Source organism: Sitophilus oryzae, unplaced genomic scaffold, assembly GCF_002938485.1.
Source record: "Sitophilus oryzae breed Bouriz unplaced genomic scaffold, Soryzae_2.0 scaffold_813_pilon_pilon, whole genome shotgun sequence".
NCBI lineage: Eukaryota > Metazoa > Arthropoda > Insecta > Coleoptera > Curculionidae > Sitophilus > Sitophilus oryzae.
This window is the reverse complement of record NW_022147432.1, coordinates 4,966,435-4,991,133: the sequence shown is the minus strand read 5'-3', so window position 1 is coordinate 4,991,133 and position 24,699 is coordinate 4,966,435. Positions and strand designations below refer to the sequence as shown.

The following is a 24,699-nucleotide window of genomic DNA, read 5'->3' as shown; positions in this document are numbered from 1 at the left end:
ATTGCACAGGGTGTTTTAAAGTTAAGGTAAAAAACAACCCTTCCTTTAACCCTGTATAATATGCCAAATACTAAAATTTATAAAACACTGAGTTTACTAATTTAAGTTGATATAATTATATACAGTTTGCTAAAAAAATCATGAAAATAGGGCTAAAAATAACAAAAATATAACGCTTTAAATTTGACCAAAATTTTCTCGGTTGCTTTTCTTGCATCTGAGTGTATTAGTAGTTTACCAGCTTGGATAACCTGGTCTTACAACGGAAAACAGCATTAAAAAGTGAGCCAAAAAAATGTTTCAAAATGGTTACAATGATGTATGTCGATATTCCACGGACCGATATGTTCTGATAACACCTGATTCGATAAACAATATCGATACTATTGCAAGAATCGTGCGTCCCTAGTGCAAAGCAATCGATCGGCTAGACTAAAGCAAAATGAAGAAAGACGTTCATGTAGAGACATACGCAAAACAAATATTTGTAAATACACGTAATACCCGAATGAACCGGAATGTCAACGACACCAGCCCAGCTCCAGTCAGCATATTTAGGTAGCTGAACAAACTCCATTGTTTTTTCGCTTCCTGCCTACATGGGTTTGGCTTCTTTTTAACAGCGTTAATAACTTTCATGGAAAAAATTGGATGGTACGTATATTACTGACAAACGACCATTTAATAGTTTAATTATTGTTATTGGTAAGATTTCTATGGAAGCGGACAATAATTCTTTTTAACAACTACACGGTTTGTTGAAGCTGAAAATGTGGCCACTCAGACCGATAAGTAAAGATAAAAATATCCTAACATACGAGTTACCTCAGACTAATAATATAAATAGATGTACCTTAAGTACAGGGTGTCCCATTTTGGTTGAAATCATACGGTATCTCCATTATTAGTGAAGATAGAAGGGTGCGGTTTGCACAAACCTGTACCACTTTTTTGTCAAACGGAAGATGCTGTAAACAAAATTTTCATAGCCCTCTTTGTTTCTGAGCTATAGGGGCTTTATCAAAATTTTGAAATCTGGGACACCCCTCGGATCTCTATTGTTGCGAAAGTTTTTTTTATTTATTTTTATCTACAGAATATATTGCCTACAGAAAGTTTCCCGATTACATTAGGACAGACGGACAAATTAAAACTGTTTTAATCATCTAAGAGATGTCCATATACCCTGTGTGGATAGAACCTTAAAACAGTCCTATATCAACTGTGTGGTCAAATCAAACTGTAATAAACAATAGTTGGTGTTTGGATGTTGGGGTGTAGAATATAGAATGTTTAGGAGGGGGGTTTAATCACCGCGACCTGACAGATCTATTGTGTGTTCCCCTTTCTCGAGTTATAACGGGTTATAACTCATCATACAGTCTCAGGGCTTTGATGAAAGCCGGCATCTGAGACGGCTCCACAGCCAGCTCTCCATCTTCGACATCAGCCGTACTAAAGTTTATGGCACAAACGGTTATCATCTCGACGCACTCAGTGATAAGGTATTCTGGTGTTTCCCCATTTTCCCACAGAATCTGCATTCGTCGTTGTTCCTCAGCTTCAATCTACTGAGGTGTTCGTTGAGGAGACAGTGTCCTGTTAGAAACCCCTGTGACAATCTAAAGATTGTTCTTTCCTAAATCAAAGAAAATCTTTGATTTTTCTCGGTCGTAGGTTCTAAGGAACTTTTTCGAGTGTCTTAGACCGTTGGAGGATTCCCCATTCCAGGTTACGGATGGAGTCCTCCAGGTTCTTCAGTTCCGCTTTAAGCTGGTTTCCGCTCGGAAAGCAGAACGGTTCTGGTCCAGTTAGTGGAGTGTTCGCTCCTTTTCTAGCTAGATCGTTTGCTTTTTCATTGCCTTCTATCCCTTGGTGAGAGAACACCCAGAGTAGGAGGACTTTATTTTCTTAGCCTAATTTAATTTCTCTTATCCCCTATCTTCTCTAGGTATTCTGTGATCAACTGCGAAATGATGGTTACTGAGTTGATCACTTTTAGTGCTGCTTGACTATCGGATATGATGGCTATATCCTCTTTTAGATAGTTCCTACCTAAGATAAATTGTACGCATCTTTCGATAGCATAGATTTCTGCCTGAAGGATGCTGGGGTAGGTGCTCATTGGTTCGGAGTATTTAGTTTTCGGCCTAAATACTCCTATCCCTGTCCCTGCTTTGGTTTTGGAAGCATCAGTATACCAAGTTATGGTATCGTCTTTTACTTGCTGAACAAACGTTCCCCTCTTCCAATCCTTTTTATTCCTCAATACTATAGTGAGGTGTTTCTCAAAGTGATAAATTCTTGGTTATCCACTGGGAGTTGGAGGAGTGGGAGTTTTCTTTTTCATGGTGTTCCAGGCCCATATGTTGGGTTAAAAGAAGTCAATGTAGGTCTATATTTTATACATGTATATGTGAATAACCATTGATTTGTAGTCAGTGAGGTACTGTAAGATGTGAAATATAAAACTTTCAACACCCTGTAGATAACGCTCTACGAGGTGTCAAAAATGGGATAAACTTTTCGATTAGAAAATGGTAAAGCGGCATTATGCACTTTCGTATTGAATTAAAATGAAAGCAATGTCAGTGGACCAGTGTTATACCTAACACAAAAGACTTAATCAGTGGTTTAAATGAGGGGCGCAGCCCGATATCGTCAATTAAAAACTTTATGTTGCCCCACATCCCCCTGGGAGATAGCTGACGCAGCTGCTCCTTAAGAGGAGAAACAAAAAATACTCTCTATACCTACTAATAATATTGACGTTAGTTTTAAATAATGCTTTTTTGGTTAATTCCTTTTGACAATCTAAGTAAAAAAAAATACTAAGAAATATTTAAAAATGACTTTGTATATACCGTGTGTTGCATCGTCGACCTGAGGATATCCCATGTAAATTTTAAAAGAAGTCTATAGGAAGCAATTTGTTTATGCTGAATAGTTATGCTACCTATGAAAAGAGTTGCAAAACACATAATAGAATCTTTAAAAAATCAAATATATTTCGTAGATAAGTAAACACACTGCTACAAAAAAGAAAATGTATTTATTAAACACGAAACAATTCACAAAGATAAATCCTTGTTAATTATAAAATAGAGAAAATTTGCCCTACGTATTTCATCCCCAATAATTCTTGGTGTTTAAAATATTTCAATGACTTAAAATTATGCCTCTTTAAAATTCGCCAAGCAATGGTACGATATTTTTCGACTGTTTCTCCAAGTGTTCTGGTACTTACTTGTATTTCATCTTCCACTTGTAACAGAATATTTAATTAATTTTCATTTATTATTTCTCGATGATCCTTATCGATATTATTCTCCTATTTTTATATTTACGGTCTTTAATAACTGTTCCTGTTGGAACTTGTCTTTTTTACATTTGTATTATTTAATAACTGTTGTGACCTATGTTGAAAATACACAGAAAACAAATACTTTACAGCCTTTAGACTGTTTCTTCCATAATACAACTAAACTATAATTTTTTTCTTCAGTTATATTCATAGTTAACTTAGTATAATTCATATCTACAAATTATTTTTTGCCCATATAAAACCAATATGACATTAAAAAATATTATCTTTTTTAAATTGAAGGATCTAGGGGAAAAACTTGATAAGCGCCAATTTCTTAATTTTAGAATGTTACAATATTATAGCACAGAGAACATATAATTATAGTAGGTCTAATTGGTCCCGACAAAATGTATAACCTCTGCAGGGCAATATGTTGTTAAATCTTATGATATATTTATGCCTAGTAAAATTGTAGAATACACGGAGAGAACCTGATAACCATCAGCACCAGCCGTCCAGTGCCCTTCTGTAAAATTAGTAAAATGACGCTTATCATGTTTTTCCCCTGAACCCTTCAATTATTTTTGGCAAAATATCGTCAAATTGACATTAAAAAATTAAATTTGAAGATGGCGTATTTGTTACTCCATTATTTTTTCAATTAATTGTTAGTTTTTTTTATCCTTCATAACTCCCAAAGGAATTCGTAGAAGCTATTGAAAATTATCAATTTGCTTCATTTTAAGGAGTTCTTACAAAAGTTTCAAATAAGTTTTTCTGTAAAATAAAATGGGGAAAACTTATTCATCATTTTCAAAATTTACATGGGATTTCTAATGTTCAGGTCTGCGCGGCGATGCAACAAACTGTAGAATTTCTCTGTTAAACACATTTATTTACACAAAACGGTTTAGTAAAAATAAAACTACTACAAAGATTGCTTAAAGGTAGCGTAAAGTTAATTAAAGAGCGAACGGACTAGCGCCTATAAAAAATGAACGATCGTAGCCATAAATGTTTTATATATCGTTAAAAAAATTAAATTAACGTTATTGTGCTTACGACAAAAGCTGGCGATGTCGTAAAACGCAGACACAACAGTAAAAGCGTTTATTCCGGACCGGCCCTAACAATAAAATCTAATTCGATGGAAATGTTTTAGAGAGGGTCGCCAAGATTCCGTTCTCTAGATTTACCAGGAAAAATACGACTTTCTTTTGGTAACAAAGTTTACAGAATTGGTATAAAATAATATCACAATAATATGCTAGAGAAAACGTCAAAAAAATATAAAATAATGAAAAATGGTTGTTTAACAAAATCAAACGCGAGAGAATTTTTTTAAGGGACTGTACAGGGTGGCTCGAATTCGACGCTCATCATTGGGATTTCGGAAACCGTAAGAGATACAGGATCGGTTAAATGGAGACAAAGTTGCGCAATTTGATGCCGTATTGCATTTTTTTTTATTTTTTTATTTTTTTTTCGAGGATACGTTGACCGATGGACGTTATTTATGCCTTTTAGAAAACGGTTTTCAAAAATTACAGTTGGGGGTTGGAACCTTTGGTGTTACACAGCAAAATAAAACACTAAAACACCACAATATACCAAAACACTTTTACTTTTACACTGGACGGGCGAGTTTTAATCATTTGCTGATGATGCTAACATGGTTAGCGAAACGCGCGTCCAATAAAGTAAAAGTGTTTTGGTGTATTGTGGTGTTTTAGTGTTCTATTTTGCTATTTTCAAGACATGTTAGAAAAGTTAAATTTAGAGACTCGCGCATCAATATAGAATGGTTCCCACATGACTTTAATTATGACGCTCCCCCTCATAATAAAATAAATGTTAAAAATTATTCATATCATAATTATGCAAACTCAAGGATAGGAAAAGGTGGACCAATGGCATAGACCTCCTCGGTCACCTGATCTATCCGTTTTTTTATGCGTTATGTTGTCGTAAGTACTCAAAACAATAGCAGATTTTTTGAACAGTTGAGTTGCTAAAGTAACTTAAAATGTTATAGAGATATTAATTTTTTAAGTTTTAATTTGAATATAATAATTGTTGAAGGCAAATTGTAAAGAATCGTTTAATAAAATATTCCGTCTTTTTATTTGCTATAAATCATAATAGAATAAGAACAACAATACCAACTATGTAAAATTGTTCAAAAAAGACTAGAATTGGCTATAACTCGGTAATTTTTCGAAAAAAAATTATAGCTTATATCGCTGAAAAGCTTAAAAAATGGCGCTTATTATGAAGTCGTGGTCAACTATGGTTTCCAGTTAAAAAAAACATGTTTGTGTCATATATCAAAAAATGCTTAAGCTCGAAAATGCAATAGGCTTTAGAAAAAAAAAGGAGAATACCATCTCATTAAAGATGCGATTATTTACAATCTACAACTACTTTTATCTGATGATAACTTTTTGCCTAAAATAGATTATATTAGAGAACCATAAATCCATAAACTTTTTCAAAAATCTGAAAGGAACATATGTTTGTCCTCACAAAACTGCAATTCTTTCCCCATTTAACCTACTCTCTAATTCCAGTAGTTTCCGAGATACACATGTAGAACGTCGTAGAAAACTCACCCTGTATAGTCTCAATCTGATGTTATATTATAATACTAATAATGATAATAATCGACAACACAAAAATATAAATCATGGATTGTTCGTCAATAAAAGCAGATCCCGGTAGTAAATGATTAGACATGGTGTGGACAAAATCATGCCGAAGAATACCATAGACCATCGACCATAAATCAGTTATATTATTGGCTCATTTGGCACGGTGGTGATTCTTATAATGGCCACGCTGCGGTTAAGCCCTGGCTCGTTCTTTTTACGCTTTTTCCTGTAAGGCGCAGCTGCCATTACAAAAAAAAAGAAAACATTCCTTTAATCGTGCCTAATTCCTTCTTCTCACACTACAAACCACAACTATTTTTCAACGGGCATTTCAATTCTTGTTGGTTTGGCTTAGATTGGAAAAGAAACCAATAAAACCAAAGATATTATGATAGACAGATATATTTTACACAAGCTACCGTTTCGTCTACACGGCGTGGGTAGGCCTGTGGTGTTTTTAATACTAGATCTCATAGTGTTCCCACGAGTCGCTAGGGATAGTCGGTCCACTTCTACAGAGCCCCGCATGTAGAAGTAAGGGGTAAATACAATGGGGTGCCTCCTGATGCCCCAATGTTGAGGTCAGTAATGGCTAGTCCTCTATCTAGCCACGCATCCCTTTGACCTGGTCCCGCCATCGTAGGATTTAGGTTTTTGGTGAAGTCGAGGCCTCTTGGTCCAGGCGGTCAAGCCAAGAGCCCCCCACACCCTCTACCCGCGAGACATGACCACAGTCAGTAGAGGGTGCTTGGTATGACGGACAGGGGTAGCCCCGTCCAGTATCGTTATATGTCTTGGTGCAATTCCCTAGCCACGACATTACAGCCAGGGATAAGACGATGAGTGAGATGCTTGTTTGACCAAGCCAAGCGCTAGGGGACTCCCCCAGCACCTGACCAGGAGATAAGGTCCTGCATTTCCTAATGGAAGTGGGTGTTAGTTACAAGCCATTGGTATAATCGCCTACCACAAAAAACAGCGCATTTTCCAGGCTGTAGCACTGACATAAAATGTAATTCGCCGTTTCTTCTTCTAATTGACAGAATCTACCCTCAAGTATCTCTACTTGTCAAGTATTCATATTTTTTTGGCGCAAAAAAACTCCTGGGTGTGTTCCTGGGATCGAAATATATCTTTCTTAGAAATATCTGGACTTATTTAAAATTCATCATGTATTCGAGAGGAAGTCCGATGCCAATCGAAAAATGTATTTTTAGTTGAAATGATGCTAGTTTGAATTTACTTACTTTGCTGAGAAATGCGTATAATTGCGTATATTGTTGACTTGAATATGGTGTTTTGGATTAAAAGTTCCCTTTTCCCTCTGAATCTCAAAATTTCCCATGAGTCGGGAAATTTGCCACGAGTTGGCATCACTGGTCCAGATAAAATTTTCCACCATTCTAAAGATTTATTGACCACTAAGACATAGATTTAAGTCGAACTTAAAACACCAAATATGGTCAACACATATATTTCAACATATGACAGACTTACTAATCATTAGAAGAAAGAATAGATACAATATAAAAAGTTAATTTGAAAATTTGAGGAAATAAACTTAATTAAAGCTGATTAAAGCATGTTTTCGAATCCATCAGTGCATTATTTTTCTGTGTGTACACAACAGAGTGACGTAATTAATCTTGTAGAACAGATTTTTATGTCTTTTATATACGATACGGGAACAATATTACAACAGAAACCACTTTGTACAATTTTAAACCATTAACCTTATTTTGGTTCATAATCTTCTGCTGTGACTGGGAAAATTTGAAGAATGGTCGTAACCAACCATTTTTATAGGTATAAATATTAATATTAATAAATCCCCTTGAAGTACATGGTTCAGTACGGATTTTAACAAGTGTAAATGTTAAAATCTGAACTAAATGTCTTACTATTGGCCTGTGTAGTAAGATACTTATCAATAATAATAGACAATAGGAAACAAGTTATTAACTCACAAAAATGAATGTGTTACAGAGATTTTACAGCAAAAAATTAATAAAATAAGCACTCCCTCGTTCCCACAACCAAATGATGTCAAAAAGCCACCCGTGCCTTCAGATGTGCATGGACTATGCCAACAAAGATGGTATGAATAACTCCGCCGTTTATTTTTTTACCTTTTTTGAACAACGAAAAATAAGAGAAAAAGACAAAATAATAAAATATACACTTAATAAATTGAAAAAGCCAAGATTAAATAACAGGAAACCTCTAATAAACCCTCTTCTAATGTAAATGGTTCAAGACAATGGAAATAATACTGTACAGAGAACTCCAATAACTTGTTAACGGACTTTTTTACTACAACAATAAAAACAATATTAAATTAAACCCCCTCGGTAAAATGCCAAGGGGTGTTAGAGACCATACAAATGATCGAGAATTGGATGTACCATGACATAAGTTTCGTACCACTGATGTACCGAGAACTCCACCTGTTGAATTTGTTAACGATTTTTTACCACAACTACATAAAAAAAGAGAGAAAATAAAGAAAATTAATAAAATCAACATCCCTGGATAAAATACCAGGAGATGTGACGATGTCAACCAATTATGTATTCAGTTGTTGTTAACTTTCTATTTAAAAGATCAAAATATAAGAGAAAATAAAGAATACTACCTATATTTAACGCCCCTGGGCAAAATATTAAGGGTGTCGAAGAAGTCATCGATGTCTTCAGATGTAGATGGATTATACCATCAAGACTAACAGTGTACCAAGAACTCCGACGGTATAATTTCTTAACCACATTTTACAACAACAAAATATAAAAATAAAAATATAAAAAAAGTAAGAAAATAATAAATAAAACACATCCGGTTAAAATATCAGGTGGTGTCCAAGAGACTATCTATGTTCTCATATATGGAAGAAACATGAGACTTATTATAACTTGTTGAAATATAATTCAAGAGAAAATCCTCCCCTCGCATTGAAGAGAAAATACTAAAAAAAACTTGTACAAAAGCTATCCATCAATTTCTTGAAATAAATCAATTTGTTAGCTCAAAGTTACCTTTAAGTTCCAAACAGTGTCTTTTTCACGGTTTAACATCCGGTAACAAGCTCTTAAAATAGTTTAAATTTTGCCTAATTATCCCAGTGAAATATACATTTCGTCGCGTTACGAAAATATCTAACTAATTTGTTATGGCCTTTTAACTTAAAGCTGCATTTAATATGGATATTTTTCCTTTCTTATTCTTTGTTAAAATGCTAATTATAATTGATATAGAATTTTTTTCTGTTTTCTTTAAATGGCATTCATGTCATTTTAGAATATCTAGATTCTTTTTTATTACTTTTTAGAGTTGGAAATTGGAACTTTTGGTGTCATAACAGCAAAATAAAACACTAATTCGCCACAATACACCAAAACACTTTTGAACTGGACGCGCATTTTACTAACTAGGTTAACATCATCAGCAGATGATTAAAAACTATAGTTTTAAATATGTGCTTAGGATCCTAACGTCGCGCGTCGTTAGCGAAACGCGCGTCAAATGCAAAAGTCGAATATTTTGCTGTATTATATGGTCAATTAGTATTTTGCTATCACTCTGTTAAAAAATTAGTTAATTAATTATTATTTTATTAATTAATTATTTACTTCGTGACGCATTTATTCTGAGGTAGGTCTGGGTATTACAGTTGGCAGCCCCAACCAGACTCGGACACAGTAGGTGAATCACCTGCTTGCTTTAAAGACTTACGATTGCTGACTCTTCGAAACTAAAGAACCTCATTTGCGTCCAGAACAAGCAAGATTAGGCCTTAGCGATCGTGTATGGATCACATAAATACACTCCGAATAATCATGGAACAATCATTGGAATGGCTTGAACAATCATCTTTATTTCTGATATTTGTTGATTTTGAGCGTGTGTTTGATAGCCTAAAGTACCAATCTCTTTGGAAAGCCCTCAGCAGAGCTGGTATTCCTAACAAAATTAGAACAATCATAAAGGCGCTCTATTATGAGGCTCAGTGTGCAGTCTTGCATAAGGGTCAACGGAGCGAATGCATCAACATTCGGAAGGAGGTGAGGCAGGGTTGCTGAGGCTGTGGCCATTTATTTTTAATACCCTCTTAGATGATATTAACATGAACAATTTCCAGGATGAACAATTTCCAGAAATCATCTTGGAATACGGTGGACTTCCTTTAGCATGTTAGAAGATCTTAGTTATGCAGATGACAGCTGTCTTCTTTCTCATAATCACGCGGATATAGCATCAACTACTTGACTTAGAAAAAGACTTAAGACTTAAGAAACTACATACTTGACAAGCAGTAGTAAGGTTGAATTGCAGATTGTATTTCAATATTAAAAAAAAACTAATTTATGATTCTTCTACCAACAGTGTCCGAATTAAATGAAATATGGTATGTCGAGAGATTGGACGCAGGCCAACTTTACCGTGTACGACACGTGTCACTGTGACAGTTAGTTTTGACGTAAGATACGTCAAAAGTTGATGTCGTCCGATCGCGACCAAATTGGGTGGGTATGCTATGTGAGCGACGGTGCACGACCCACCCTGCAAAATTGGATCCGACGTTTCTTCATCAGGGTGGGACTAAGGATTTGATACTGAAGAAAAATGTGGGTCGATTTCGACATAATTGGGTACGGACTACAGGATGACGCTCTCGACGCCACGGTGGAGTATTAGCATGAAAAAGATGATCGAAATTCGAAAAAGCAAATGTGTTTAAGATTTCCCAAATAAAGATAAATGATAAGTTAAATCATGTCTGCCATGAATGGCGTTGCTATGGGTGTATTTAGTTGCATTCATTTGTTTCAACGAAACGTCAAAGTTGCTAGTTCTCACAGATAAGAGGTAAATGGCTAAATTTTATGTTTAAAATTATAAATTGTTGTTGTTCTTGTGCTTCTTTTATGGTTATATTATTGTTTTGATTGAAAATGTCTTAGCAAGCTGCAGGTATGTATTCTACAAAACCATATTATTTATTTTGATATTCTCTATACTAACGATTTAAGCCGTTCAGAAAATTTGATTAAATTTGTGACATTTTTATTATACTATATATATAGAGATTTAGTTCCGCATTACGAAGAATTCAGCATATTGTCTATATACGTTTTACTTAGAAAACATTGGGCTTTTATATAGTAAAATAAAATACTGCGACCTTTTGCGACTTTGCTGATGAAATAAGAAAAACATTTTATATTTTTAACTTTAAACATTTTATATATTTTAATTTGCAAATCATACACTAATGCGAGGTGTAAACCGCGATGGCATTGTTGTGTACAAAGCGATCGCATTAGTGTCATTAGCAGTATAGCACAATTTGGCATTAGTAGCGGCTTTAGTGGTATGGGCATTGGTTGCGGATCAGTCGTAGCATTAGTAGTATTAGTTGCGATATTACTACTGGCTTTAGTGGCATTGACCGTGGAAACGTGATTTTTCTTTCTTTTTTTAGAATCGACGAATTATCCTTTATTTTGTTCATATTATTTCCTCTTTAATTGAAAATAGCAATAATTTATATAAGGCCTACATAAAAAAATTTCGATCAACTATCGGTGTCAAATACCCCACTGTGCGACGTTTCAAACCAACGCCTCTAAATGGACGAAATCATCAGAATCTTTCTTAATTATGGGTCGATTGGAACCGAGATTGGAACCAAACTCGGCACGTGGATAGAGGTACCCGAATGGCCTCAGGCGGACAGACTGACAGACGGGCAGACAGACGGAAGTAAGAAGTTTCACTTCAAATATGCGCAGGTAGTGCACACACAATTTATTTTGTTGTTGTCTTTAAATACACTCCTAGTATTTTAGAATAAATGGATACTTTTTTATCACTTTTTGCTAAAAATGTAGCCATGTCTGTAAACCAGTCAAAACCTGTTAATAAAGTTTACAAAAATAAAATCGATGCGTCTGCATTAAAACTATAAAACGACCATTCGAAAATACTAACTGCTGAATTTTAATAATAATAATATTGAAATTATCTTAAGTACGGTATTACTGAATCATTTGAATATCACGTCTATCCGCAATTAACAGACATAGCAAGCGATTTCTCGACTATTTACAGCCGATAGGTACAAGCCGTTTCATATTTTAATGGATATACAAAACGTAACGCTATGTCGATAAAAAGGTTGGCTATTAAAGATAAAATGCTACAAACTGCAGGAGAAAAACAGTGTAGAAGGAAAAAAGACTCCTTTTAATTGCAACAGAACCAGTCTTTCTAGAAAGACATTTTATTAACATTTATTTTAGCTCAGTCTTTCAGTCTAATTAAGATGTAAGAGAGAAATTCACCAGTGAGATAAAAAATTATACAAATTACTCACCAAACTGGTAAATGGCGAGATACGTATATGTTTGAAGGAATAAACAATATTCTTGTTAGGCTTACTTTCAGTTGACAAATTGGGATTTATATATTTGAGGATCATGTAGAAATCTTAAACAAAAAAACTTATAATTTACAATTCTCTCAATTGTAAAACGTCAAGACAATTTTCTCAATTTTTCTTTAAATTCAGAATTAAGAACATTATTGGCATTGAAAAATTAAAATTAAAAAGTAATTTAAAAATATTGTTGTTTCCTTTCATATATGTAATACCCGTAAATTCATGTAATTCATCGAGACAAAAGTAATTATAACATCTGAGCTTGGTAAACAGTCATTATTTAGTGGTAGAGGCTCGGTCATAGCTAACTCTTTATACGATTAACTAACACGCAAACCTTTTAAAAATTAAAAATCGATAAGTACGAACAAGTGGAAAAGATCAAGTATGATAGAATAACTAATAGAACTAAATATAATCAAAAACAAATTTTGTCCATTAACTTAAGAGAAGAATAAGAATAAGGCACATTTTATTCTTCTCTAACAAGGCACATCTGAAGACATAAGACATTTCCATACTTGGATTGCTAAAGATTTTATTATTGCTAGATATGAGTACGGTCTCTTTAAATTTGCGCTTTTTCCAATGAGGTTATTCGTGGACAACCCGGGCTTCCGACTATTTTATGTTGTGGTGCTTGGACCACACATGACCTGCAATGCCCGACTTCGTTGTTTCATCTCTTTGCATATCTTTTTATGTGCGTCAAGTCTTAATTGTAGAGGACGTTTTGTCCCTCCAATATACAACTCACCGCACTCGCAAGGTACCTGGTAAATGTACTCTTTCTCTTGTTTTGATGATTCCGGTTGTGTTTTTGTTAGGACACTTCTTAGGGTGGTTCCAGACTTAAAAACGATTTTAATTCTATACTGCTTGGTTATTCGCCTGATCTCGTCAAGAGAGAGAGCGTCCTCCTCAGACTAGCGCACAATTAATTTTTGTTGTTATAAAAGATCCCTAACAAATTAAACAGACGGAGTTACAGCTACAATGGTACCCCCTCGAGTACCCCGGATGGCATGGTATTTCCACATCTAAATTTAATATACGAATGGTGTGTTAGACACACTTTGATGATTTTACCCAGTGATATATAATTTATTATATTTTCTCTGTTTCTTATTTTGTGCTGCTAAAAAAGATGATTAAGAGTCTATTACGCTGTACTGTTCGGATAGCTGTCAGGGGTCAGGTAAAGCGGGTGTGTGGCTGAAGGAAATATATATTATAGGTATTTCAGAAATCTGCCTAAGGCTTATCCCGATCCTGTCGCCCAAAATTCCAAACACACGTGCTTTGATTAAGGCTTGATTAAGGTTTGCAGAGCTTCAGCATTTGCCATAAAATAGCGAGCAATTTGTTACAAAACCATATAAATTAAATACATCACTGTAATCACAAAACTTCAATCTATTTCCGTATTGTAACGGAATTTTAAATTATGTCTTTATTTTCGAGAAAATTTAGTCCAAACATAGGAAATATTTTGTTGATGTTTGACCATCAAAATTTTAAAAATAAAGAAGTTTTCTAAAAATGTGCTACAATACGGATATAGTATAATCCTTTATCTTTAATTTCCTTCTTCATTTGTGTAAAAATACCTAGCCAGTTTTACATAAAACGTTAAATGCCGAACGCTTATTTTGCTACATTTTCGGGACTAGTGAAATGGATTCTGTACATCCTCTAGTATTTTTATCATGGAGTGTTAATTTATTGATTTTTTATTTGTTGTAAAAAATGTCAGTTATAATTTAAACGGTAGAGGTTCAAGGAAAATTGATTTTCTCGATAACATGTTCCCTCCACATCTGAAAACACAGATTGCTGGATAAATCCAAATCCTATAATCTTACCACCTACATTAAAAGGTTGAGTGTTAAAGGTAAAATTTAATGTAACTTAACAACAAAAACCCTTGCGAACTCAGCGGTTTTCTTGGTTAAAACACGACTAGTTTGTTTTAAATAATGCATTTATCACAACATTTAATTTTAAAAGAAAAACAGAACGAGAGAAACAGAAACCTTCGATAGGCTTTCATTTCGCGTGACTGCAGCCCATCGTCCACTGTCCATTAATTACCGGTCTGACCATAAAATACCCCTACACCATCATTACCTAGGGCAGACGGCCTCTTTATGGCGTTAACGCCGTAAAGAAGTCGACCAGGTCGAGGGAATCCGCCCCTGATTTACGAAGAGCATAAGGGGAGCGACTATCCCAGTACTCTAGGCTAGTTTTCTAATTAGAACTATGAACTATACATGGAAAATATATTTCTAGTAGGTATGTAGAATTATAGCAATAATTGAAAATATCGATATGTTTTTTTAATGAACCGATAGTTTTCAAAAAGCTTCTCTTTTTTTCGCTTGTCATCTAATATGGCCCACAAGACACACGCATTTATTGGCTTTTTGATACTGGTTTTTTGAAAAGATGGTGTCAGGGATGGCTTTTCAATTAAAGAACACTTTACGTCATTTTATTTGTAAAACTATATCTAACCGGACTAACATCGTACCACTTAAGGTTTATTCTCACTATACCTTCCCTTTCCATTCCATATATCTATTCCATATCCATTCCGTATGTTTTATTGTATTCACGCTTTATTGTACGTAAGCTTCCGTTCCGTATCAGTTCCATACTCTTTATTGTACAATTTTATATCATTACGAAAGTTTTATTTTAAAAATTTGTATCTTTTGAAAAAGGTAAGAGATTTAATTCAGAGGTGAAATAATAAATAAATATCAGCAAAATTTTAAAAAGCTGGTACAAATTAAGAACGCGACAACGCTATTTCCAATAGGCTTCAGTCCGTCCGCCTAAAAAAAATATGGAAGGAAATGATATGGAACGGAAGGGAAACGGAACGGATAGTGTGCATTGTCCTATTCATTTACATGATATAATATTTTATGTAAACGGAAAGGAAACGGAAGGAAGCTGATATGGAAGGTATAGTGAGAATCAACCTTTAACCGTGAAAGTTTTTTCGTTAATTTTGTCGTGATTGACCGAATGACCTGATTGATACCGATTGATTTGACAGTTGGGTTTGGTTTGGTTGACAGTTGGCCATTCGTTCTCTATATTTTTGGTTACATTTCGATTCAAGTATTTTCTATACAGGGTGTCTAATTCAGGTGGTGTCACTATTCTCCCGAACAGTAAGTGCTACAGGGTCCGTTAAATTTGAGAAAAGTTACCTTTTTGATGTTCATTTTAAGATATTTTTACCGCGTTGACAAAGTCTTATTAGTTTCTGAGATACAGGGTCATTGCTGAAAATCTCCTACATATATTTTGTCACACAGATTAATTCGAGTGAAACTATCTAAAGAATAAAGAACATTTTCGAAACGCAGTTTAAATTTGAAAATTTTGTAATTTTTTCAGGGTTATAACAACTTCGATGTTTCATATTTGGAGTACCACCATTAGAAAAAAGGCACGATGGAAAGCTGTCCAAAACCGAGAGGTAGTCAGGGACGTATCACCAGCTTTGCCAGAACTCCAATGTAAGAACATCGAGTTGATGAGTCATCAGCTCGAGGGAGGACGGCCATGGTCAGGTCCTCACAATAGAAATTGACCTCAAATCGAACGAGGCAATAGATGAAAAGAGATATCCTCTATTATAGATTCCGGACAGCACTGGTATCAGGTGAGACCAAGTTAAAGAGGTGGAGAAAATGGAGACAGATCCTCCACCTCACTGGTACCCCAGCCGGAGATAAGATTCTCGACTGTGAAGGGCACAGAGGCCAAACCCCTGTTGCGGAAGCTGTGGAAGGATGTATACCCTCGGAGGAGGTAGATGTCCACCCCTCGGAGAAAGAACACCTGTTGTAAACGGATGGGAAATACTCTGTCCCCCCTACAACAGGAAAATCCCCATGTATGTTGAGTTATGACTTATAAGAAAGGGAGATACAATAGATATTTAAAAATCGCGCCAATTCACCCCCCTCCCACTCATTCCACATTCTACCACCATTAGTTTTTTTTAAATACAGATCTAGATCTTTTAATTTCCTTTATAAAAGGCTATGACCTCTCAAATGCAATGATGTATCATACCCAAAAAGGGATAATAAAGAATACATTCTTAAGAGGAAATATGTTGGAGAAAGATGGGTATACGAATGTCTTTGAATATGTAGTATGTCTATAAAACAAACAAAAAATTGGGTAAGATTTATATACCTACCATTGCGTTTGGGAGATTGTAAGTTTTTAAAAAGAAAATAAAAAATTCAAGTCCATATTATAAAAGTGAAGTTGATGGTGGTAGCCCGAATACGAAAAGTCGCAGATACGCAGATGAGATTTGAAGAAATCAGCTTGTAGTTCTTCGAAAATAAATAGTCCTTTAGATATTCCGAAAATTATAGTTATTATTTTTGGTACAACTAACTCGACATTCTTTTATTCATTTATATTACGTGAGAAATGTCATCAATCGTCATTTCCGAGCCAACTTGACGCCGTTTCTTTCTTGACCATACGGTATTTTATACATGGTATTTGTTCTAAACTATAACCTATTAATATTGTGAAGTAGTATTTATCCTAATGATTTTTCCTGCTTCGTGATCTTTATTTGAATATAAATCAAAAATAATTACAACGTGTATAACGGTGGGTCTTATAGAGTGGACTATCCGGTAAATCTGATATAATTTATAGAATACCCCCCTGGCAGTGAAAATATAAAGGAGAACTACAGAATTCCGTCCTATTGCCGGTTGAAAAAACAATTAATTATTTCACTAGATGGATAATTTTGCTTAGGTTTTATGAATATAACAATAATTTTAACTTGTGCAGCTGTTAATTGAACAAGAAGTCGCGGTATCTATGTATTCTTGTTCATTTAGGTCTCAAAATTTCAGAAATAAGTGAGATTTAAGCAGTTAGGAGTGCATGGCAAGGAACAGTTAATTCTTCTGATAACATGTTCCATTCACACCTGAAGACACAAATGGTTTCTTGGATAAATCCGAGGATCCATCTATATTACAAGGTTGGGGCATTTGAGCTGAAACTTAATATAACAGAGTCATAAACAGACTTTGCCAACCTAGGTGCTCTTTTGCTTAAAATACGACTATTTTCTTTTAAACAGATATTACATTTATCACATCTATACGGGATATTTTGTGATGCATTCTTCACCTCTCTAACCCCTAGAACTACTCATTACTACCCTTAAAATGTGGAAATAAATGTGAAATTAAGTAAATTTGAAACAGGTTTCTTAAAAACCATGTAAGTTATTTTTAATATACATAAATAATAAATAAATTTAGACATGGACATTTTCTAGAAAACGTGATTAGACTTTTCAAAAACACCTTTCAATCTCTACTAGAGATGAGCAGGTTCGGATGGATACAAATCCGCGGACCTCTCTCCGGTGCCGGTACTAATGGATGTAGATGTAGATCTTACTGAATATCGACCCCTATCCGCGGAACAGCACTCATAACAGCCAACCGACCACGGCTTCAGCAGATAACGAAAATATAACGACAGCAGCGAAATAAATCAGTATTAGAGAGGAATTGGAATAAAGAGGAAATTTTAACTGCCGCTGAGTTGTGTTTACTGTTTCATAAGTTCGCGCGTTTTTTATAAGTTTCGCGGAACCGTAACCAAGTAACCATGTTCGAAATTATTTTGTTTTATTTGAAATTTGTGTCTGGTATTGATACTTTATTGGAAAATTCAAAAAATTATGGAATATGTTTTGATTGTACAGGGTTCGCCAAAGAAATCCGCAGATGAAGAATTTAGTTTTAGTTTTTTTTGTAAAAAAGGTGCCATTTTATTTCTTAAAAACCATCATCATCGTTTTCAGATTATTCAACCATTTTCAATTATGGTGTAACCTCCCTCACATATTTATATACGATCTTTGTAGTTGAGCCTATTGTTGTCTATTGTTGGCTATGCGGGCCCAAGTTATCCCTGCTAATTCCTAATATCATGGTCCCATCTTAGGTTCGGTCTTCTTCTAGGTCCCTTAATTCCTCGTGGGTACCATGCTGTAATTTTTGTGGTCCATCTGTTGTCTGTTCTTCTTGCCAGGGGTCCTGCCAATTGCCATTCAAGGGATTTGATTCTGTGGCTGACATCTATTACCTGGGTCTTTTGTCGTATCCACTCTATTCTTTTACATACTGTCTCTCTTGATTATTCCCAGCATATTTCGTTCCATTGAGCGTTGTACGACCTGCAGTTTCCTTGTAATGTCCGTTTTAAGTAAGGTTTCATATGCATATGTCAAGACAGGTAGTACACCTAAAAATGCCTAAACTAATAAGTTACTTTTAACATAAGAAATTTAGAGGTTTAGAAGCACTTTTCAGAAAAAGTCAGTATACATAATTAGATTTTTCAAATTCGTTCCACCTCGCTCATCCCTTAGCTATAGTGGCACAATTTTCTTAAATATTTTCTTCTTTCAGTGTATTGTTGCTTTGTGGGCGAGGCCCGATTACATCAAGAAATTACAAGAGGCACTCATTTAGGTTAACAGTAAACGGTAACACCTGATACCCAGGTATCTTGTTGTCTTCTTACCTTCGTCATGTCGAAGAGAAGGTAATGCGTAGCGACTGCTAACATAAACCTAAGAATCATCAGCGACATGTGTAATTTGGTCAACCGTACACGGCCTTCCTTTTTTCTTCTCCAAAAGAATTTTGTTCTCGGACTCATTCAATGAAAAATCTGATATTTTTACAGCTGAATAATCGGCTAAGTACTCATGGGAAAATATAATTGAAGTAACAAGGCAAAAATAACAGATAATTATACGTTCTATATATAGGGTTCTTCTTTTTATCAATAGATTACGTTCTACAGTCGTATCTCTTTCAAAAGTCTTAAAAAGAAACTGAAACTGAAACTTCCATATAGCTTTTTCCCAGTGGCTTATTATCGCCTAGTTCGAAGGACCGCACATTTCCCAGAATATCGTTCTGGTATAACATGTGTAGTTCCGTTTCTTCTTCTGATTGACAGAATATGCAGATGGGTTTATCTATCTATATTCCATCAGCTTTAAATTATTATTGAGCTTGCAATGCCTGTTGGTAGACTCACTCAATTTTGACAGGTTTTCTATCCTTGTTAATAGTTCAACAGTAAATTTTGGTGGGTGTTTTACTAACGGTGCCACAGTTTAGCCACAGTTAAATTCAATGGATTAATTTTGAATTGTCCAGTGGTATTTTCCAAATATTTGTCCACGAACATAAAATCTTCTTGGAACCAAATTTCTGTTAAGTGCAGCGGTTCACATTTTTTTCACAGAACGTGCTAATTTCGCGCGTATCTAGAAGAAATTACGATCTCGCAATAATGAGTTAACGCCAGAATGTGTCCCCTAATAAGGTTCGAACTTGTGAAACAAATAATCTTTTGAGATTTTATGAAATGCCTTCACAAAGACTAGGCGAGTGATCTCTGTATGCTGCGTGTTCTCATGTTACAAGGTCCATTGCTGAAGTATTGAGACATTGGTTGTAGTAGACCTCCAGAAATGAAAACCATATTGTTCAGACTCGGTTTGTTAGAAAGAAATCCATCAATTCTTTTGCCATCGTATTATCCATGTACATGCAAATGACACTTTGCTTATTGTTTATTTCCTTTTTTGAATATGAGGGTGACTATGGCTGACTCTTCAACTTTTAGGTATAGTTCAACGATCATTCACCGGTACGTCATCATTCATCAGCTTCGGGGGCTCAAGCCCCTCCTGAGGGTGAGTTATGTACCTAATACTAATAATATATTATTAACTTATTAAGTCAGAAACGACTCCGGAGTATGTACTTTGAATCCTAGATCCACCCTGTCCAAAGATTCTATAGTTTGATATTAAGAGGTCAAGCAAAGCAATATGAGTATTACGTACTCTGGTTGAAAATTTGGTCATTTATTGGCCTCTATTAGAGATATTGTTTTCCAAAAAATCTGATTGTTTGTAAAATTATCAGTGTAACCCAATCGATCTCTGCGATCTCTGCATAGTTGAAGTATCCAAAAGCGTAAACAGAGTTGTCCAGGGACATAGCTTTTCTCTGTCTGTAAAAGTTGTCGGTTTTCTTCTACGTAATTATGAAATTGATATTACTTAAAGGAACCTCGATCCACAACGACTTAACGACCCCTACTGAACTCAATTTTCTACTAACTGGCCCGGATGCACCACTGGCATGGTCAGATCTTTTTGATGTATCAAACCAACACATACATCTCATCTATTTTTTTTCTTAACCTTTTTCTCTTAGCCCTCAGCTATGTTTTAGCAATTAAAATGTTGGCAGGATTGTTGTTTTGAACATTTATTTTGAGTTCAATCATTTTGTTAATCATTGAATTTAAGTTAACTATACCAGAAGGAGACCTCAACTAAATCAATCTTAGTTAGTTTTCTACAGTGGCGTTATGTTATTATCTTAGGTAATATTATTAATATATTTCATCCTAACATTATCTTCACCTTAGCCACGACTCTTTGTATTAAACTTTGAGATCTGACTTAACATATACACTTTCCTCCTTTAATGTATTTTTAACTCGAAGTATATCTCTTGCTTCAACATAGGATTTCAGTATTAACCGAATAGGTCTGAACATGTTTTCCAGATGCCTTCTCCAATACGATGTACTTTTATTAGAAATTTTTGGATATCAGATTTTAAATTGTGCAGTAGGTATATTTACCCTATTTGTAATATTGTAGTCGACATCATGATCTTCATGCTCTTTGTCACCAAATATTGGCAAGTTACAAGATTTTCTCTCCCTATCACCTTTGGTCAAGCTAAGGTCGCTCTTACGCTCTAAATGATCTTTTACATCCCTTGTAGGTGATGCTTGGTGTTGGACAGTTCCTTTTAGCTGTTGGTACATCTTTGGATTCGTAATTTTCTAGGTTACTTTTTGTAATTCATTTATTTAATTTTTTAATGTGAAAATTGCTCTTACTGACACACGTGTATGTCATCGATGCAAGAAGAGCAGAAGTATGTAACTACCCTAGATTGAGTTGTTAACATCTTTATATCACTGGAGGAAACCCCCAGAGCATTTTCTGGACATTTTCTTATACATGTCGCATTTTCCTCACCATAAAGATTTTTTATTTCTTTACTTTAGTACCGTCTTTGAAGACAGTACGCCGGTATGACATCGAGAATGTTTATGTTTTAGGTCTTGTGACTTTTTGACAAGTTTAAATCATCAAAAGTATTAATTTTGCTAAAATCTAAATAAGGAAAAAATTAATACGTTAGAATTAAAAGATAAACAGTATGACTTTTATGTAGGTTAAGTTCTCCACTTCAACTTCTTAGGTTCTTCAAGTTTTTCTTCATATTAAAATGTATTCCACTAAAACAGGTGAATTTAAACATTCGGTTTCTTTTTTATACTAAAAACTCTTTGTTAAAACTTCTTTCAGACACCGTCTCCCTACGACCTACCACACACGACTCTTCTACTATTGTTTACACTAAATCAGTGTTTACAGCTTTTTTCGGGTTCTTTCAAATAAAATATGTCTTCATATTTCCTGCTGCGCATACGCATCACAGTTCTAGGACGGTTCAGAATCGGTAATAACAAGAACCCGAACAAAGCTTATATATCTTTATTCTCCAGAACATAGTACTATCACATATCACATAATTGATGGTAATGGTTTAAATCATAAATAAAAATACGGTACTATGCTACAGTTTGTCAGCAAATATAAAAAACATAGTCTCGTTAACAACAGAAATCACAACTCTATGTCTGGCTTACGCGCATTAAAATTTATGTATTTATCGATTAAAAAACATCATCGATCAAAATATTGAAGGGTTTCGCCTGATAATTTGATACGTTAACAATACATGAATATATCTGTTTAAACACATGTTTTTTTTTAATGTAATCGTTTGCTAAATAGTCTATTAAAGGATTTCTTACAAATATAGGTACCTACTATTAAAAGACAGTAACATTTTAAATAAATACATAATTAGAATAATTGACAGCTTGAACTCAGACACTAAAAACTAAGCAATCAATCCTTTATAAAAACCGCAAAGGTACCTATTAAATACTAGTACACTCACCACCAGTCAGCTTCTGTGAATCGCACCATGGCCAACCAAACTAAGGCCAAAAAGGCCATGGTGGCCCCCAATCTCGACTTCTTCATTATTCGAGGCCTTCCAAATGGACCCTTTTACGGTACTATGTTCTTGCGATGGTACTGGTCGTCCAACGGAAAAAAACAAAAACAAAAAGCACCACCAATATAGGTATAGGTACTCGGGTCCCGTACCCCGAGAACAACAAAGAATTTTTGTTCCTCCTGTATTCTCAAACGGTACTAAGCATCGGTACTACTTATTTTCATCTATAATCTTGTGGTTTGACCGCGGTACGCGTTCTGGATAAATGAAATAAAGTATTAAAATATTTTATTTAAAAAAAGGGAAGCAAAAACTGCCGTATTTTTGGATTTTTAGAAAAAAAATCTGGAAAATTCGGATAATAAAGTACTGCTATAATTATTAAAGTCTGCATTTTTAAGAATATGTTCGAAAAGTAAAAAAAGGTTCACAAAAAAAATAATAAAACAATTAAAAATAATAATAAAATAAAATACATAATACCTAAATCGAAATACAAAACAATTTCTTTTAAAGACTCAGTGTATATTTGATATTTGGAAATTCAAGTGAAGACTAATCAAAGGTTTTAATAAAATTTTATAAAAAACAATTAAAAAAACAAAATTGACCTAAAAACAATGGAATATAGATAATATGGAGAGTACTATAAGGAAAAAAGAAAGAGAGACAAATAAAATGGAAAAGCGCAAAATCTATCACAAAAAAACTAAATTAAATTAAAGTGTCAATATCTAAAACTGAAAATTTATATAATCGAATTAACAAAATTACACATATATTAATAAAAATTAAAGTATTAATATTAATATTTAAAAAAATACTAACAAAAGTAAGTAACTAAAAAATTGTATAAAATTATCTAAAACAAAAGAATATAGATATTAGGGAACACAAAGATAATAAAAGAATGAAAAATATAAAGAAAAATAATGACAAATACGTAATAAAAGACTAAGTAAAAATAAAAAGACCAAATGAAATAAGGATAAAGTATGTTATCTCCCGTTTCAGAAGAAACATTTTCTCAAAAGAAAAACTACAAGTAAGCGGCCTGTTTTTGTTTCGAATAATTTGCTTCCCCCAAAAACACAAAATACGACCAAACAGCCACAAGAATACAAGAAAAAACACTAAAACCCACCAAAAACCAAGAAAAAAACTCCCGATCGTACACGGCCGTGGACGGAACGGCTCTACCGAACGGCGCCAAGTTCAAATCGAGACTGACACTTGACGTCCCCAGCAGGGCGGAGTCCCGGGCAAAATGGGCGGCGAAATGGGGCTCGGGCCCGCCCTGGGACTCACGTGGTCGGCGTCGCGACGCCCGAATCCTTTGTCCGAGATGCGTCGAGACGCTCATCTCCTGGATTGGAGTATGGGTTTGCTTTGGTTTCTAGATTAACGATGATTCTGGGAAGTGGTGTGCATGAAGTTTTATTATATTTTCTTTGCTGCTTGAATTGTATACATATATCTGTTTAACCCTAGAATACTAACCCATTCGTAAATTTTACAAAAACTATCCAACTGATCAAAAATTAAAAACTATGTATTTGTCGTAGAATTCCGAATGTTCCTCAGGCTTCCTCAAACAAAAGGTTAGTATGCACGTTAATATTTTTGAGGCATTTTCGAGCTGCTCTTTATTTTAATGACGAATTTATCGAAAAATGTTAAAGAGGTGGGAAGATACAAGACATAGGGTTACCAGACGTCCGGATTTTCACTACATCCGGTTGGGTCCGGGCGGATTTTTCAGAAGCGTCCGGATTTTACTGGTCTACTAAGAAATGTCGCAATAATGCAAAATAATATATAGTTTTAATAAAATTAGTTACTTAAAAATACAAAGTCGTCTATAAATACAACAGTGTAAATTCATTGTTTTACTTCGTAAATTTTAAGTTTTGAAAGTTATCAATGTATTTTTTTTTTTCAAACGTCACAAAAGTACATATTAATTTTTGCGACGTGATTGACAACATAAAAAAGTCATTTTAACGCGTAGGCACGCCAAGTACAAAAATATACCGTATGATCGAGAAAAAATGGAGTCCAGTTGGCTTGGAAATG

The 24,699-nt window shown here is 34.5% G+C and overlaps 1 protein-coding gene across 1 annotated transcript in view; it reads right to left on the bottom strand.

Moving 5' to 3' along the window:
• LOC115889369 (protein Wnt-1-like) overlaps nt 1-23,843 on the bottom strand; it is a 136,523-nt gene extending 112,680 nt beyond the window's left edge. The window contains exons 1-2 of the mRNA XM_030909350.1: nt 23,768-23,843; nt 22,561-22,880 (exon numbers count right to left, since the gene is read on the bottom strand). Of these exons, the coding sequence (XP_030765210.1) occupies nt 22,561-22,646 (86 nt within the window). The 5' untranslated portion in view covers nt 22,647-22,880; nt 23,768-23,843. The remainder of the gene's footprint in view (nt 1-22,560; nt 22,881-23,767) is intronic.
• Between the last annotated feature and the right edge of the window lie 856 nt (nt 23,844-24,699).